The sequence below is a fragment of the Dermacentor variabilis genome, chromosome 7 (assembly GCF_050947875.1).
Source record: "Dermacentor variabilis isolate Ectoservices chromosome 7, ASM5094787v1, whole genome shotgun sequence".
Lineage (NCBI taxonomy): Eukaryota > Metazoa > Arthropoda > Arachnida > Ixodida > Ixodidae > Dermacentor > Dermacentor variabilis.
Window position 1 is genome coordinate 174,774,348 of NC_134574.1, and position 19,068 is coordinate 174,793,415.

At 45.4% G+C, this 19,068-nt stretch overlaps 1 protein-coding gene across 4 annotated transcripts in view; it reads left to right on the forward strand.

The window, feature by feature from the left end:
• Window positions 1–14,947: 14,947 nt before the first annotated feature.
• The window catches only part of LOC142588516 (uncharacterized), an 87,089-nt gene continuing 82,968 nt past the window's right edge, over window positions 14,948–19,068 (forward strand). For all 4 annotated transcript variants that reach the window (XM_075700333.1, XM_075700336.1, XM_075700335.1 and 1 more), the window contains exon 1: window positions 14,948–15,211. Coding sequence is in view for 2 of the 4 variants with exons in the window: in XM_075700335.1 (XP_075556450.1) it covers window positions 15,173–15,211 (39 nt within the window). In the remaining 2 variants the exon portion in view is untranslated. The remainder of the gene's footprint in view (window positions 15,212–19,068) is intronic.

Consider the following 19,068-nt stretch of genomic DNA (forward strand, 5'->3'; position numbering starts at 1 on the left):
GCCGGTGGGAGCGGAAGCTCCAAGAAGAGGCGAAGAAAACACCCCCGTCTGGGCGAAAAAGCCGATCAAGAAGCCGGGAGGGCTTCCGGAGCCGCTCCGGCTCCTTCCCTCGCCTCGATCACCCGGGCCGTTCCAGCTCCAGGGGCTGCTCCAGCTCCAGGGATCGTTCCGGCTCCGGGGTCCACTCCGGCTCCAGGGCAAGATCGTCGTCAAGGCCGAGGAATGAAGCCAACAAGCAAAGGGAGGTGAGCTGGGTAGATAAGGTCTCCCCAAAAAATACGGAGTCCGAGGAACTCGCCAAGATGAGAATCACGGTAGAGAAACTCATTAAAAGAGTAGATGACCTCGAAAAGGAAAACGCTATGCTAAAAAGGGAGAAGAAAGTAGCTAACGCAGTCAAAACAGCTAACACGATTGGAACCCACCCAACCGTTGAAAGCACTGTGGCGATGCAGGTAGATGACACCCGCTCCCCACCTCTGAAAAGGAAACCAGGCGCGAATGCGCCGCAAGAACCCACAATGGCAGATCTGTGCAAGAAAATGGACGACTTCCAGGCGAGCTGGGAGGCAAAGTTCGCATCAGTCATCCAAGCCATCCAGGCGCTATCGGAAGAAAGCCAGAAACACAGGGCCGCGTTGGTTAGCATTAATAACTGGCAGAGGGAAACAGAGCAGAAGGTACATGGTGGTTCTCACACGGCTGCGACCCTAATACCACTGGGTGATAATCCACAATTCAATCATGGCCAGTCACAATAAACACACGATTTGGCAGTGGAATTGCCGCGGGTACCGTCGCAAAAGAGCGGTCCTACAGCAGCTCCTTCTTGGCAAAGACAATCCGGACGTAATCGCTTTACAAGAAACTGCGGGGATGGCAAAATTATCGGGCTACATATCATTTAGTACAGATGATGGAAGATCCGGGGTAACCACCCTGGTCAGGAGAAACTTGGCAGTCGTTAAGCACGACACGGACGTTATCAACGTAGACCACGTCCTTGTTGAACTCATTCCAGCAAAAAAGAAAGAAGGCAGCCTCTTTGTTCTCAATATCTATAGCAGCCCGAAACAAAGGAAGGCCCGATTTGGAGCTCTTCTCCAAAAAACTCTGCGTATTGCCAACAGGCAAGCTTTGGTAGTGGTGGGAGACTTTAACGCCCAACACGTTGCCTGGGGGTACAGAAAAGAAGGAGTTAAGGGAAGGGAACTCTGGCTGGATGCACAGCAAGAGGGGCTCACCTTAATGACCGACCCCCAAACCCCCACTAGAACGGGGAATAGTGTCAGCATAGACACCTCACCCGACCTCACATTCGTCAAAAACGTGGGAGATGCAACCTGGGTTAATACCCAGGAAAACCTAGGTAGCGATCACTTTATTCTCGAAACAGTGGTGAGCGCAGGCCTTGCCAGGAGAAAAGGCAGAAACCAGCTAATTGTTGAATGGGATGCCTTTCGCGAAATAAGAAGCGAGACGGCAGTGAGTGAGATAAGGGATATTGATGAATGGGCTAAGAAACTGGGCCAGGACGTTAAAAACGCAACCAAGGAGATAACGGAGGACTCTGCACTGGAGATAGCGGACAGCCACCTCCTCCATATGTGGGAGGCTAAGCTCAGCATGGAAAAACGGCTCAGGAGGCAAAGGTGGAACCGCAATCTCAGGAGACGGATCGCTAGGCTCAATAAAGATATAGAAGATTACGCGCTCAAACCAACCAGGCAGAACTGGGAGTCCACCTGCGATAGGATGGACGGAAATATAGGCCTAGCAAGGACATGGAATCTACTCCGCTACCTGCTGGATCCACAGGGCTGCAAAACAGCGCAGCGACAGAACCTTCAAGAAATTCTTCACTTGTACGAAGGTACAGAGGTAGATCTAATGAAGGACATACAGGAGAGATACATAGGCGACACTAGCAAGGAACCCCTACCTAACTATGAAGGCGTAGGCAACTCCAGCCTAGACGAACCCATCAGCGAGGTGGAGGTCCGGGCGGAGATTGCCAAGCTCAAAACCAAATCAGCTTCAGGCCCGGATGGCGTTAGCAATAAAATGCTACGCAATCTAGACGATAACTCTATAACTGCATTAACTAACTTTATGCAGAAGTGCTGGGAAGAGGGTAAACTACCAAATCAGTGGAAAACCGCTAAGGTGGTGATGATCCCAAAACCAGGCAAGAAACTCCAGATAGAGAACTTAAGACCTATCTCCCTAACCTCTTGTGCAGGCAAGCTTTTGGAGCACGTTATTCAAACGCGGCTCAATAACTACATGGAGGATAATGACCTCTATCCGCATTCGATGGTGGGCTTTAGGCCCAGGCTCTCCACCCAGGACGTGATGCTGCAACTAAAACACCAAATCATCGATGCGGAAACGGGGGACGCAAAGGCCATCCTAGGGCTTGACCTAGCGAAGGCTTTTGATAACGTCACACATAAAGCCATTCTTGAGAACCTTCAGGACTTGGGAGTAGGCGTACGAACCTACAATTACATTACGGACTTCTTGTCAGACCGAGAAGCAAAAATCCAGATTGGAGAATGCCAATCGGATGACATTAAATTAGGCAGCAAAGGGACCCCACAGGGCTCTGTGCTCTCGCCCTTTCTTTTCAATGTGGCCATGATCAAACTCCCTGAAAGACTGGAGGCTATTGAAGGACTAAATCACAGCATATACGCTGATGACATTACGTTGTGCATAGCTAGGGGCAGCGATGCCCAAATAGAGGAGACCCTCCAAAGGGCTATCCAGGCAGTTGAAGGTTACGTCGGACCTAGGGGACTTAAATGTTCACCGCAAAAATCGGAACTGCTTCTATACCAGCTGAAAGGCAGGGCCAGTAAGGAGGAACCGCAAATCTCTCTCACAGCTGGGGGGATCCCCATTCCAAAAGTGGACAAAATCAGAGTTCTGGGACTTTTGATTCAGGCCAACAGCTTTAATGGCGAAACAATAAGGAAACTAGACGGCTGCGCACTGCAGACCATGAGGCTGATCCGCAGGATCGCCAACAGGCGGTCCGGGATGAGAGAAGCGAATCTAGTTAGGCTAGTCCAGGCCTTTGTGATAGGTAGAATAGCTTATGTTGCTCCCTTCCTCAATTTTAGGTCATTCGAGAAGAAGAAGATTGAGGGCATCATACGTAAAAGTTTCAAACAGGCGCTGGGGCTTCCCATCCGCACTGCAAATAAAAAGCTTTTAGCTCTAGGGCTCCACAACCCTCTTGAGGGGATTATTGAAGCAGTGAGGATCTCGCAGTATGAGAGACTTGCGGGAAGCCCTACGGGCAGGAAAATCCTAGCTAGGCTAGGCATAAACAATGAGGGGCAGGAAGGCATCAAAGTCGACCTGCCGCGAAGCGTGCGGAACCGACTAATAATCCCACCACTACCTCAAAACATGCACCCAATCCATCACAAGGAACGCAGAGAGAAACGGGCTGAGGCTCTTGAGAAGCGTTTCAAAAACTCGAAGGACGTGCTCTACGTTGATGCTGCAGACTATGGCAACGGCCGCATGGCCCTAGCTGTAGCGAGCGCTGAAACTAGACTGATAGCCAGTGGCACAGTTCCAACGGATTGCTCTCAGATTGGAGAAGAATCTGCCATAGCACTTGCAATTGCAAGTACTTCAGCCAAAATTATAGTAAGCGACTCTAAGGTTGCGGTGATGAACTTTGCCAGAGGCAGAATTTCTCCCGAGGCGAACAGAATCCTGCAGACCTGCAGAGATAGCAGGAAAATTGAAATAATCTGGGCACCTGCGCACGGTTCCCTCGCTGGGAACGAGGCGGCCCACGAATTAGCTCGAGGACTTACATTCCGAGCTGGTGGGCTAGCCGAAGGCTTCACGGGGCGAGACCGCTTAGTGTGCTACAGAGAAATCACACAACACTACAGACTAGGGCGGGTTAAATATCCTCCGGCTGATGCATCCTTAAACAAGAGCCAGGCCTCCACTTGGCGTCGCCTGCAAACCAACTCGTTTCCAAGCCCGGTGTCGTGCAGCCTCTACTACCCGGGTCAGTAATCCAGCCAGTGTAAGCTATGTAAAGCCAGGGCTAATCTTAATCACATTCTGTGGGAATGCCCACAGGCTCCCTCTGAGGGAAGAATGAAGTCTTTAGAACAATGGGAGACCTTATTACTCAGCTCCGATCCGGAGATTCAACTGAAGACCGTCCAACTGGCCGAAATCGCCGCTAGGGTCCAAGGACTCCTGGCCGTCGTCTAGGTGGGCGCCGCGCACCTCAGCCCTGGGCTTCGACCGGACTCGTGGAGAGGACGGAGCGGCCCGGAAGAGCTCGGCGACGCGGGGAGCGCGTCTTCGCAGCGAATTAACGTGGTGCAGGCCGCGCGAATGTATACGCACAGTATTAAAATAAATAATTGAAATTACCAAGGTGACTACTAGGGCGTGTTGGTAATACATGAATGCAGCTTTATGTGCATAAGACGAGGACAAAGAAGAGGCAAATACACTACAACAGAGGTCAGGTACCTCGGAATTATTTATGATAGTAATCTTGATTGGCGTCAGCATATTGAACATATATCTTCGAAAGCTTCTCGTGCAATGGGGATACTACGAAGGATAAGTAATTATCGATGGGGCATGCGCAGAGACACACTCATAATGATTTGCCGCATGTATATTCAACCTATAATAGAGTTCGGTTGTGTGTTATTCTCCGGCGCCGCGGCTTACAAGCTACGCCCACTAGTTTTGCTGGAACGGGAAGCGCTTCGCTTATGTCTGGGGCTACCAAAGTTTGTAGCCAACGCTGTGCTCTACAAGGAAGCACGATTACCTTCCCTTGAAATGAGATTTAAAATACTTACCGTCCAAACATTGATAAGGCTCTATGAATCCCCACTAAGAAGATCCCAGTCCATCTTCATCAAACAACGAGTCCAATTTTTTGGAGTCAGATGGCCACGGTTTCAGACGCCACAAGTCATTGTATCGCAATCGTTATTGAATCCGTTAGACGTAAATATAAATGACATAATCACGGAAAACAGCATCTCAAATTCACTAGTTATTACTTATGATGACCTATACCCAAATAATGCAAAGCAGCTTCCCTCGAATATTCTTAACGGCTTACTCCAGGATCACTTGAATCAACTCCACACTAACGTAATTATAGCAACGGATGCTTCGCAGAGTGAAGAAAAGGCAGGAGTTGGAATTTTCTCATCATCATTGGACTGGTCTTTTTCTATTCGGCTTCCCGACTTCACTCCAATATACCTAGCGGAATTCCTAGCTGTTGTCCTAGCTTTACGAAAGCTACAATCTTCCAGGACAACGGCGGTAATAATCACAGATTCTTTGTCGCTGTGCACCTCACTTACTGCTCCCGGCGAGTCACACATATTGAAAACTTTTTACTCACTGGCTCCTAGTCAGTTGAGAAGTTTACGATTAATATGGGTACCTGGGCACAAAGGCATATTTATGAATGAGGTGGCAGAAAGCTTGGCCAAGGCTTCTATCAGCGGCCCAGTGCTTCCCCTTCTTCCAACGATGGGTTTTATCACGTCCGCCAGGTTCAGAAGATAAATCCTTTTAACATCACAATCGAACCTTAAATCATCCTTGGAACTACGCCACTTACAATTCCCTTGGAGCAGGAAGTTTTGCAAAACAAGACAAACGGAAGTTACATTAACGAGACTACGTTGTCGAGTCCCATCTCTAAATTTTTACATGCACCGATCTGGTCTGGCAATATCCCCATTGTGCCATTTTTGCAATGCATTAGAAACGATTGAGCGCTACTTGCTGGAATGCCGGCGTTTCTCCTCCGTGAGGAAAATGACATTAGAAATTACAGTGCGACAGCTTGGCCTGCCATTGAACACTCCGGTACTACTGTCTTTCGGAGCGTCTGTGCTTGGGCACTCACACAGGAATGTGTGCTTCGCCTTAGAAAAATTTATTATTGAATCAAACCGAATTCATTGATGACCGTATTATTCTATTTATTCCTCCTCTATTGCCGCATTGATATATTATAGATAATTTTTTTTCCTCTACGTAGCATGACAGTCTACTGAACCGTTTCGATTTTCTCTCGGCTAAATTCATGTAACAAAATTTTAGGTTGTTACCTCCATTTTCTGAACACTTAAGCAAAGTCTGCCCGACTCTTGGCCAATTCCCGCGAGTCGGTAAGCGCCAAACTCATCAAGGACATCATCATCATCATGATCATGTAAGCCTGCGCTCGTGTGTCTTTGCCTCTTCTTTGTCCTCGTCTTGTGCGCATAAAGCTGCATTCATGAATTGAATTACGCACAGCCCCATTATTCAATTAAAGTTTAACACCTCTGTCACGATTCCAGGAAGCACAAGTTGGCTGCTAGCGAGCTTGACACAGCTTGAACAAGGTAGAAGCAGCTGGAGCTATATGTCAAGCTATAGTTTAGACATCTTAAATATGGCTAGCACTTGATGTTGCCAAGCCATACGCTTCTAGCCATTGTGATGCCAATTATTTAGAAAAAAGGGGTCGAAATTTCGTAGGCATTCCCACGGAGGATCCAGCGAAACTTCAACAAATTGGGGGGGGGGGGGGGGGAGACGCGGCCAATTTTGTGAGCGCCGAAGTTAATGCCGGCAGGCTTCGGAAAAGGTGAGGGGATAGCGGCGTTGACAGGGGATGTTGATAGGGCATACGAAACCCTCGTAGCGTAATCAAATGGAGCGCACGGAAACTGATATTCATTTCCTATGCGCGTTGCGCACCTTCGCCGGTTCAAATGTGAGGCCACATATTGGTAGCATGCTGCGTCTTGCTGCACGCAAAGGGGGCGCGCTATTTAAAACGTACGTAAACAGCAAGTAAAAAAGAAATAAAATATATGCTGCTCAAAAACATAGCTGTGCAGTGAAGCTGAGACCTCTTTTGTACAATGATGACAGTAAAGGGCAGAAGCTTATGATGCTGTCTCAAGGGAAGCCACAAGGAAGTTAAAATCATCAGCAGCTCATAAGCATACATGTGCAACATTTCATAAAAATTGAACTTGTAATGTGGTTTAAAAATCTGACGGGCACTGCATGCTATTTCGAGCGCAAAAAATATATTACCTTCACACATTAGCTGCACAAAACGTGCAATTTCAAAGTTAAGGAATTTAGTACTGAGGGACCCTTTTAAATGTTCCTGTGTGAATTGTAAAAAGCCTATCCACCAATCTGGTGAACCTTAAATTACTTTTGCGTCTATAGGTTGAATGAGTATAATTTGTTTAAAAAAATCTTTAAGGTACCTTGACTGTCAGTTCGCCTTTATTATGTTTTTATTGACTGGTACCTGCGCTGCACTATCCCATGTGATTGTCAAGACAGCTGTGCCACTTGCAGTGTTGCCACAGAGTAGTGTGTAGTAAATACAGTCTGCATCTTTTTTCCATCTTTTTTCTTGTTCCGAGTATATGGATTTTTTTTTTGAGCACCTGTCTTCACTCTGAGGTTGCATTTTAAGTTCTGTACAAGCTATCACTGTCCGTATGACATTCTACCTTTCTCACTGCAAGAGGAACAATAAGGCTTGGATGAAGCGATTCATAGCAGTCATGGAATGTGAGCTTGAAGTAATGTACGGTTAATTTGGCTGCAGAGAGAAAGCAGTGACAATAAATTTGAGACATGAAACAAGGCTAAAACGATACCCTGCTAGATGCTATGTTCATTTGTACGAGAAACGTTTGAGAGCGCTACAATCACAACATGCAAGCGGGCATGTCACGTGGTATTTTTCTGTATTTCGCGTGCATCGCAATAAGCAGAAAAACACTAATGCCTAATAGATAGAAAGTTACAAACTGTTTAATCGGATATGTTGCAAAGCGCTCCACAACTTTCTCATTGGAATCTTTTGCCTAGCATTGTTGCTTCAAAAGTTGGTTCATTAATCTTGACTACTAATTATGCGAATAAGGAGAATACAAAAAATAGTGACTTACTACATACAATAGTCATCAACCTGCATATGGTCTCGTCGTTTTAGAGTGCATCGGCATATTTTTAAACTCTGGCTAAAGTTAGTGGGGACACCCTGTATATCAATCATGGAAGTGTGGCGGTAGACCAAACGCATCGACTATCATCAGAAATCATGAAAACCTGAGAGCAGCTTCCAGAGACAGCGGCGGAGTACTCCATCTTTGAGTCCTAGCCTACGCATGGATGTTCTAGCATTTATGGCCTCAAATCCTCATGCTAGAATGCGGTACGTGGCTGCCCAGGTGGCAAGTTCCAAGTCGTCAGTTTGGAGGATTCTAAATGACTCGGCCTCTCACCCGTGCCACCTGCACCAATGCTCAGATGACAGGTACCTGTAGAAACGCCTAGATTTCTCGAATTAGGTCCTCACAAAAGCCGATGAGTCACTGGACTTTTTGAGCAACATTATGTGCACAAATGAAGCCAATTTTTGCAGAAATGGCCAGGTCATCATCATAAGCAGCAGCAGCAGCAGCAGCAGCAGCAGCCTATTTTATGTGCACTGCAGGACGAAGGCCGCTCCCTGCGATCTCCAATTAGCCCTCACTTGCGCCAACCGATTCCAACGAGCGCCCGCGAATTTCCTAATTTCATCGCTCCACTTAGTCTTCTGCCGTCCTCGACTGCGTTTCCCTTTTCTTGGTATTCATTCTGTAACCCTAATGGCCCAATGGTTGTCTAACCTGCGCATTAAACGACCTGCCCAGCTACATTTTTTTCTCTTAATTTCAATTAGAATATCAGCTATACCCGTTTGCTCTCTGGTCCTCTCTTTCTGTCTCTTAACGCTGTGCCTAGCATTCGTCGTTCCATCGCTCTTTGCGCGGTCCTTAACTTGTTCTCAAGCTTCTGTCAGTCTCCAAGTCTCTGCCCCATATGCCAGCACTGGTGAAATGCACTGATTGTATACCTTCCTTTTCAGTGGTACAAGCTTCCAGTCAGCAGCTGACGTCTGCCGTATGCGATCCAACCAATTTCCTTCTCATGATCGGGGTTTCCTGTAAATAATTGACCTAGGTATAAACGTTCTCCTTCACCCATCTTCCTCAATCGCGCACTGACTGGACAGCGTTACGTGGGCAGAATCCTTGAAGGAGTGGCGGATGAGTTTCTCAGCTAGTAAAGTCCCGCTGCCACGTCTGCCACTTCTGGGTTATCAACAAGACGGGGCTCCAGCACACAGCAACAGCCGAGCAAGAAACTGGATGGATGCAACTTGTAACGCGCAGTAGATTTGAAGGCCCGGGCCTGTAAATTGGCCGGCTACGTCACCTGGCCTCTCTCCACTCGATTTCTTTCTTTGGGGTTATGTGAAAGATACTGTTTACATGATCGAGACGAACGTCAGATGAGCTCAGGGCAAGGATAACGGATGTCTGACGTAAATTCCAGCGTCAGTCATCAAGAAAGCCACAGAAGATGTGATAAAGTGAGCTCAGTACTGCGTAGCTGCGGAAGGAGACCTATTCAAACACATCGATCCTCTAGGCAGCACCTGATGTTCAACGGCGCCTACGACTTCATAGATCATAATTGTGCACACTGAAATCTGATGGTTTTAAATGCGTAAGCGTTTCTGTCTTTACCCAACGGAAAAACCGGCCCTTCGTCCCTCCCGTAGACAATCGCTTACAAAGTAGTGGTTGCAGCAGCGAGCGAATTCACCTGCGCGCTGCCTCTCGCTGCAACGCCAGCGAAGCGGCGTTGCAGCGAGAGGCAGCAGCGAGAGGCACGGGATCAGCACATGCCTTTCGGGTGGCGCCGCTGCGCCAGGACCTCCGTCGCCGGATGACCGCGGTTCAGAGAGAGAGAGAGACTCTTTATTAGAAAAACAGCAGAGGTTTTTGCCGGCGCGTATACAACCGCTGGCATGCTACTCTGATGGGGAATGGGATTAAAATATTCCAGAGGAGAGTGGAAAAAAAAGAGAATAAAAATAAATATGAAATGACCAAGTGCACCTGACAGTAATATTGACAGGTGACATGGAGGGTAAATTTAGGCTAATGTTCCATCTTAAAAAAAAGGCTTCCCTATTAAACCAATTTCTGACAGGTATTTGAACAATAAATCCAAAACCAGCCGCTGTTTTGAAGGGCCGGGCATTGGACCTAATATAACGGTTCAGTGTAGCTAATAAATGATGCATATATTTTCTTCATTTGCTACACCTCCCTGGTCTTTTCATCCCACTTCCACATCCGCTGCGGGCTATCTATAACACCATGCAGTGAACATTGCTTCTACTCGCCTCTTCTACGTCGACTCGATCGTGCAGGTCTCACTTAACAGTTCGGTGTTGCAACCGCGCGCTTCTCCGTTTCACGGTTCTTTCGCGGTAGTCCTTGCAGGAACACCACGTCAGTACTACGAAATGCTTAGTACGTCGATTATTACCTCGCTGAACACACTACACATAGCTAGAGTTTCATATTAGTATATATAGTATTTATTTAGAAACTCTATGACACTACAGTTAGATGTCATTTGGAGGAGCCTACAAATGCCTCATTGACACTTTGATAATTTTGAATACTTCCAGTTAGATAATTAATTATAATTACCTAATTAAATCTCAGTAACGAAAAGTTACTGGCGGCTATGGCCGCCATTGGAATCTGAACCTGGCAACGTTTAACGTTAGAACGCTATCTAGTGAGGCGAGTCTAGCAGTGTTATTGGAGGAATTAGAGGGTAGTAAATGGGATATAATAGGGCTCAGTGAGGTTAGGAGGACAAAAGAAGCATATACAGTGCTAAAAAGCGGGCATGTACGGTGTTACCGGGGCTTAGCAGAGAGACGAGAACTAGGAGTCGGATTCCTGATTAATAAGGAAATAGCTGGTAACATACAGGAATTCTATAGCATTAACGAGAGGGTGGCAGGTCTTGTTGTGAAACTTAATAAGAGGTACAAATTGAAGGTGGTACAAGTCTATGCCCCTACATGCAGTCATGATGACCAGGAAGTCGAAAGCTTTTATGAAGACGTGGAATCGGCGATGGGTAAAGTCAAAACAAAATACACTATACTGATGGGCGACTTCAATGCCAGGGTAGGCAAGAAGCAGGCTGGAGACAAGTCAGTGGGGGAATATGGCATAGGCTCTAGGAATAGCAGAGGAGAATTATTAGTAGAGTTTGCAGAACAGAATAATATGCGGATAATGAACACCTTTTTCCGCAAGCGAGCTAGTCGAAAGTGGAAGTGGAGGAGCCCGAATGGTGAGACTAGAAATGAAATCGATTTCATACTCTGCGCGAACCCTGGCATCATACAAGATGTAGACGTGCTCGGCAAGGTACGCTGCAGTGACCATAGGATGGTAAGAACTCGAATTAGCCTAGACTTGAAGAGGGAACGGAAGAAACTGGTACACAAGAAGCCAATCAATGAGTTAGCGGTAAGAGGGAAACTAGATGAATTCCGGATCAAGCTACAGAACAGGTACTCGGCTTTAACTCAGGAAGAGGACCTTAGTGTTGCAGCAATGAACGACAATCTCATGAGCATCATTAAGGAGTGCGCAATAGAAGTCGGTGGTAACGCCGTTATACAGGAAACCAGTAAGCTATCGCAGGAGACGAAAGATCTGATCAAGAAACGCCAATGTATGAAAGCCTCTAACCCTACAGCTAGAATAGAACTGGCAGAACTTTCTAAGTTAATCAACAAGCGTAAGACAGCGGACATCAGAAACTATAATATGGATAGAATTGAACAGGCTCTCAGGAACGGAGGAAGCCTAAAAACAGTGAAGAAGAAACTAGGAATAGGCAAGAATCAGATGTGTGCGTTAAGAGACAAAGCCGGCAATATCGTTACTAATATGGATGAGATAGTTCAAGTAGCTGAGGAGTTCTATAGAGATTTATACAGTACCAGTGGCACCCACGACGATAGTGGAAGAGAGAATAGCCTAGAGGAATTTGAAATCCCACAGGTAACGCCAGAAGAAGTAAAGAAAGCCTTAGGAGCTATGCAAAGGGCGAAGGAAGCTGGGGAGGATCAGGTAACAGCAGATTTGTTGAAGGATGGTGGTCAGATTGTTCTAGAGAAACTGGCCACCCTGTATACGCAATGCCTCATAACCTCGAGAGTACCGGAATCTTGGAAGAACGCTAACATAATCCTAATCCATAAGAAAGGGGACGCCAAAGACTTGAAAAATTATAGACCGATCAGCTTACTGTCCGTTGCCTACAAAGTATTTACTAAGGTAATCGCAAATAGAATCAGGAACACCTTAGACTTCTGTCAACCAAAGGACCAGGCAGGATTCCGTAAAGGCTACTCAACAATAGACCATATTCACACTGTCAATCAAGTGATAGAGAAATGTGCAGAATATAACCAACCCTTATATATAGCTTTCATTGATTACGAGAAAGCGTTTGATTCAGTCGAAACCTCAGCAGTCATGGAGGCATTACGGAATCAGGGTGTAGATGAGCCATATTTAAAAATACTGGAAGATATCTATAGCGGCTCCACAGCCACCGTAGTCCTCCACAAAGAAAGCAACAAAATCCCTATAAAGAAAGGCGTCAGACAGGGAGATACGATATCTCCAATGCTATTCACAGCATGTTTACAGGAGGTATTCAGAGGCCTGGAGTGGGAAGAATTGGGGATAAAAGTTGATGGAGAATACCTTAGCAACTTGCGATTCGCTGATGATATTGCCTTGCTTAGTAACTCAGGAGACCAATTGCAATGCATGCTCACTGACCTGGAGAGGCAAAGCAGAAGGGTGGGTCTGAAAATTAATCTGCAGAAAACTAAAGTATTGTTTAACAGTCTCGGAAGAGAACAGCAGTTTACGATAGGTAGCGAAGCACTGGAAGTGGTAAGGGAATACATCTACTTAGGGCAGGTAGTGACCACGGATCCGGATCATGAGACTGAAATAACCAGAAGAATAAGAATGGGCTGGGGTGCGTTTGGCAGGCATTCTCAAATCATGAACAGCAGGTTGCCACTATCCCTCAAAAGGAAAGTGTATAACAGCTGTGTGTTACCAGTACTCACATATGGGGCAGAAACCTGGAGGCTTACGAAAAGGGTTCTGCTGAAATTGAGGACGACGCAACGAGCTATGGAAAGAAGAATGATGGGTGTAACGTTAAGGGATAAGAAAAGAGCAGATTGGGTGAGGCAACAAACGCGGGTAAACGACATCTTAGTTGAAATCAAGAAAAAGAAATGGGCATGGGCAGGACATGTAATGAGGAGGGAAGATAACCGATGGTCATTAAGGGTTACGGACTGGATTCCAAGGGAAGGGAAGCGTAGCAGGGGGCGGCAGAAAGTTAGGTGGGCGGATGAAATTAAGACGTTTGCAGGGACAACATGGCCACAATTAGTACATGACCGGGGTAGTTGGAGAAGTATGGGAGAGGCCTTTGCCCTGCAGTGGGCGTAACTAGGCTGATGATGATGATGATGATGATGATGATGATGATACTCCACTGTACTGGCACAATATGCATTACGTTTTGTTCGAGTAACGCAATTGCTCTTTCTTTAATTCTTGGTGCATGATAGTTGGGACACCCTGTATAATCGACTCCGTAACCGAAATGAGGCCAAGCCAGATTCCCTCGAAGTGAGAATCACCTGTACCTCCGGTGAGAATCAATAGCAGTCATGCGCAGAAAGAAAGAGAGAGAGAGAGTGAGAGAGAGAGAGGGGTGTTGCAGTTTCTCCGGAAAGGCGAAGCAGTATTAGTCATAGCGAAGTACATACAAAGCAATCTTATGAAGAAAGATATTACACCAACGAGAGACGCCAGATGCTTGGTCGTGCAAGAGGACTCAGGCTGTGAAATGGAACTGTGACGTACTATATGAGGTCTTGGATAAACTCATATAAGGCCGTCACTTCAGTGAACAATTCTTCGAGGTCACACAATATAAATGTTCGCGAATGACTGTGTAGTTTACAGGACTGGAGAATGAACGTGATATTCCGAATATCTGCAGCATGATTTGAATGTAATAGCATATCCTGGCGTGCCCATTCAGAAATATCGTTGAATGCTAAAAAGTGTGTTCACGTCACCTTTACAAGGAAACGTTCATACCAGTTGAATACGTACACCGTAGATAACGCTACATTAAGCACGGCCATGGAACATAAATATCTAGGAGCTTATTTAACGATCGAGTGATTTGAGGTGGACTATATATATAGGCACGTTCACCAAATAAAGTTAAGGCTGCACGTGTTTTGAGTTTACGACGAAATTTCAGCGAACTTCCATCTAACTTAAAAGAACAACTGTATTTCATTCATATGCACTTATTGTTAGAGTAAACATGTGTTTGCTGGGATCCGTATACCAAAGAGCTGGCCGATACGCTTGAAAAAAATACGGAATAGGGCAGTGCGATTCGTTTTAGGTAATTGGGATCGTCAACTTAGTATGAGAGAAATCATTATGGGAAGACTTGAAATATCGTAGACGAAACCTCAGGTTGAAATTTTTTCATAATTCATAATTTCAATTAATTTTCCTTTAAATGTGACGTCTTGCGCTATTCACGTTTTGTTGGATCTGTACGAGAGTGGGTTGATCTATCGCCTATGATTGTATCCATTGTCTCTAATGCATGATGATCTTCACCGCGCTTCGTGTAATTAGTTTTTTTGTTATTGGTCTAAAATATGATGCTTACTTTTATGTATCCCCCTGCTGTGATGCCTGCAAAGGCGAAGCAGGTGTCAAATAAATAAATAAAAATAAAATAAATTAGTGCAATTGCTATTAAAGGGCCCCTCACCAGGCCTCATAGCAAATTTTCGAAACTCTATGCAAGGAGCAAAGAAACTCTCGCGCCCGCTCTTGGTGTACCCACTGGCATTGCCACTGGACGCACGTTTGCATCACGTGACAGAGGCAACCAATCACAACTGTTCCTCCGCCCGCTCCAGCCCTTGGTGGATCTCGCATGCTTCCAAATATAAGCACTTCATTACTTCACATTTAATCCATTGCTTTCGTTTACTCGTGCACAGTTTGTGATACCATATGCGGCGATGTAGCCTTTGCATTCAAGGAAAAATAGCAGACGACAAGGTCGACGGTGATTCGCTTCTTCGGCGTGATGTCGACGACGCCTTGAAACCATGGCCATGATGTTTTGGCTTCAGTGGATGTTGTTGAAGGTGAGGTCATTAGTGGTTTTCCGGTTTCGAACACCTTAGCGATTGCGCGTAAGCCAGTTTCTTCATTGTGCCGCCAGATTTATAGCCAACCGATTCGGCTGACCTGTGTTTGGTTGGTGCCGTCAATGCTCTCTTCGATATCATGTAGCAGGCCAGTGGCCATAACATTTCCTTGAGAGCAAACAACGTTCTCACACATCTTTCAAATTCGGATGTTGTTCAGCGTCTTGTTTCTCTGCAGCCCAGAATTGCTTGACGACGCGCCTTGTGTGCCAACACTTGCGGCGGAGTATTTTAGCTTGCGCTGGCATAGCGCGCTCTAATCATCCAACCTTTTCGATACCTTTCTCGGCAGTACTCGGTTACTCGGGTTAGGCACGCGGGGGGATCAGAGTCCGAAACCATCTACTTCCGCCTATATGAAAGTTTTGGGAGTCTGTGTCCAACAGCTGCAGCGTCATAAAACGAATCACTTGGTACGAATGATAACCGCCAAGTATTTGAACGCAAGGAACACTTTGCGTGCTCAGTTTTGCACACTCAACTTGACTGGTCGCAACTGATGCGACCAGTCAGTGATGCGCAGTATAATACAGGGTTAATGTTCACCACTGGGGTCACCCCCCTTTATCCATGCACACGGGCGCTTTTGCAGTTTGCCCCTGTACGGCCGAGAATCGAACCTGCGACCAGAATTTCGTTGCCTAGCTAGGCTAGTTGGCAATCCCTGTTGATCACTTACTTCGGAGCGCAAAAGGACACACATTACAAGAAAGAACGCCTTCCACTTTTTCATACCAAAATTTGTCATCATCAACAGCGGTGGTACTGTAGAGAGCTGTGCAGTGTAAGACTGTCCTTCTTTCGTTCTTTCTTTCTTTCTTCCTTCCTTTTTTTTTTTTTGAGATTTAGTAGTGAATGTGTTCTACCGAGAATAATTGTAGACTAGCTGTCTAGACTAACTGTAGCAGACTAACTGATATTTCTAGTCTAATGATAGCACACAAACGTTTACAGATAAGATTTATGTGTTGCTCCTACTATCGATCGGCAGTTAGTTCATCACATTATGTTCGAGGAATGTGCTGCACGCACTCAGCCCAACATTTATTTTTCCTGCATCGTGCAAAGCGGTTATAGATTATGCTTTTCGTGTGTGACATGATATTTTAAGTTGACACATCTTAAGGTAGCTCAAGATGTCTTTGTGTACGTGTTGAGCAACTACTGTTTTGATCCTCCGTTGTGGTCGCGAAGGTTTGTGCCGATGCCTGTGCACCAGTGTGTTAGTGTTGTCACAGATTTAAAAGCACATTCAAACCTTGACATGGATATACCGAAGCAAATCTAAAATTTGCATTTTATATTTTTGCTCATGTATCAGCATGAACATGAGTTAATAGTTAAGGATGGGTGAATATCCCAACTTTGAGATACGAATAAAATATGTGCTAACTATTCATATTTGAAAATGAACTATTTGGTATTTTTGAATATCAAAACTGACTAGATATTTTGCAACAATTGCTTGTTTAAGTCTGGTTCCTGTTCTCGATCTGCTAAACAAAGTATTGGAAGTTATCAGAAGTGATAAGACTGCAAACGTTTTCGAAGCCGAGCAGCAACAAAAAGGTTAAGCGTTTTCTGTTTCTGCTTCGCAGTGCAAGCCTGTGTACATCATAATCTGTGATTTACGATTGTAGTCTTTCACTTAGTGTATTTGCCAGCCTAGTCGTGTAGTTTCATCTTTTATGCTACAATCGGTGATATTTTCCATACAATGAGCCCTTGTACATGTAATGCCAGCACACAAGTCTTTCAGCAGCTTTTTCTTATTTTTTCCACAACTTCTGATCTTTTTTCAGTAACCATTTAGTTAGTGGCAACCATTTAATCAGCAGCTATATATTCTTGGAAGACTTGCTTGCAATCTGATTCTGAAGATGGTCAGAGGCTATTTCTGCAGCTTTTTATGACAATTAGTAACATTATGTTTAAAACTGATCCTCATTATCTCTGATAGAGAGATGCCTCTTTTTTTCACAAGCATGGTACTTGACTATACCGAAATATGGTCCCCTGCTTTACATTTGTGCATCTGCGTTTAACTATTCTATATTAGATAATTAATATTTGTATTTGAAAAAGCTGATATTAGCCCACCTCTACTTATAATGATGATGGTGAAATGTACAAATTAATGAACTTGTTCCCTTCTGCTGAGGCTAGGTAAGCCAGAGATGATGCAGCCGGAACAAAAGATGTGTGTAACAGTGATGCCTGCAGTGGTGATCGGTGGTGATTCCATCCTGTACCTCCTACAGCACTTCACTGCAATGTCAGCAATGTTGCAAACTTTGACAGCACTTACTCGGGTCTAGTTAATTGCCTGTCAATGAAGGAGGACTACATTGCATTTGAAAAGAACCAAGCAAGGCTCAACCTAACAAGTTTCCAGAATTTTTCCTGCAATGAAATGGCCCACATAAAACAAAATATGTTAAACATCATTATAACCTAGTCCCATTACACATATACTAATACGAAATATTCTGTACTCATTATAAGCATATAATTGTTGTACAGATGCCAATGATCTTACTATGTTTTGTTTGCACCCAGTTTAGGGCAGAATTGATTTTAAAATATACAGTTGCTCTGCTATTTAGAGCTACATTATTTGGATGCATACCTGCAGCAAACCCACTTCATAAATGAACTTCATAGATAATTCCTTTTGTGGGGCATCTCATCATAGCTGTGGTTACAGAGGGGAGTGCCTGTTCACAGTGTCCCTACAGATCAAGTAATCAACACCTTGAGTTAAACAACAATTTTAGCATTTTTTTTACTAAAGTTTTAGCATTTCTAACCAAAATTTTGTATTTGAGCGAAGCTTGTTTACCGCTACCCCCCAACAGCACAATCATGTCCACGGACAGAAAAGTGCGAGCAAAAGCTGCCAAAATCAGGAATGGCTCATACCCCCTCTAAGCAAGCAAAAAATGCGTCATAGAGAACAGCATGTCGAAAACTGTGATCATCAATGGCTCATACCCCTATAAGCAAGCCCGTGTACGCAACGCCCAGATCGGACATGGAGTGCTTCGTGTGAATGCACTTCTCGGCACTGGCAAGTGACCACACCACACCGGTGATTGTTGTCGATGATTTTAATGTGGACATTGTCAAGCCACAAAACAGATGGTTTCTCCAGTTCGTCGCCGACGAGTTTGCCTTGATGTGCTTCACCGATGCCGCTCAGCCAACAACCACACATAGCAAATCCCCGCGTAGGTGTGAAGTTCTGTGGCGACAGCTGCAGACTCGCACCTTTCCGTCCCCTTACCTCCTCCACCGCATTCATCCCGCCATTTACCTTTCTCCCTCTTGTAAATTCTGTGTCTCCCAAAGCAGACTTAAACCACATCATGTGGGGGTGCCCTAAGCACCCCCTTCCCCCTTTCCTCAAGCAATTAATATCTAGTGAGGAGCAGTGGGAGGCTGCCTTGTGCAGCTCCAGGCCCGATCTTCAGGAGGCCATCCTGGAGTGGGCTGAGAGGATAAAGGAGGCCTACTTCAAGTAGTTCCTCCCCCCACCCTCTATTCCATTGCCCCCTTCCCTTTAAAGAGGGATAAAGTTTTTCATCATCATCATCACATGGAGCGTGTATTGATATTACGTTGGCAAAGAACGTTTGAGTAATTAAAACTGAAAATTTAGCCATATATCATAGTGACCACAAAGTAGTGGTGGTGATTGTTACAAAATCAAATGTTTGCCAAAATTTACTGTTTGTCTCGTCGTCATATTGTAGGTGGTGGTCCCCCCACAGCTTCGCTGTCCAACTACCTTC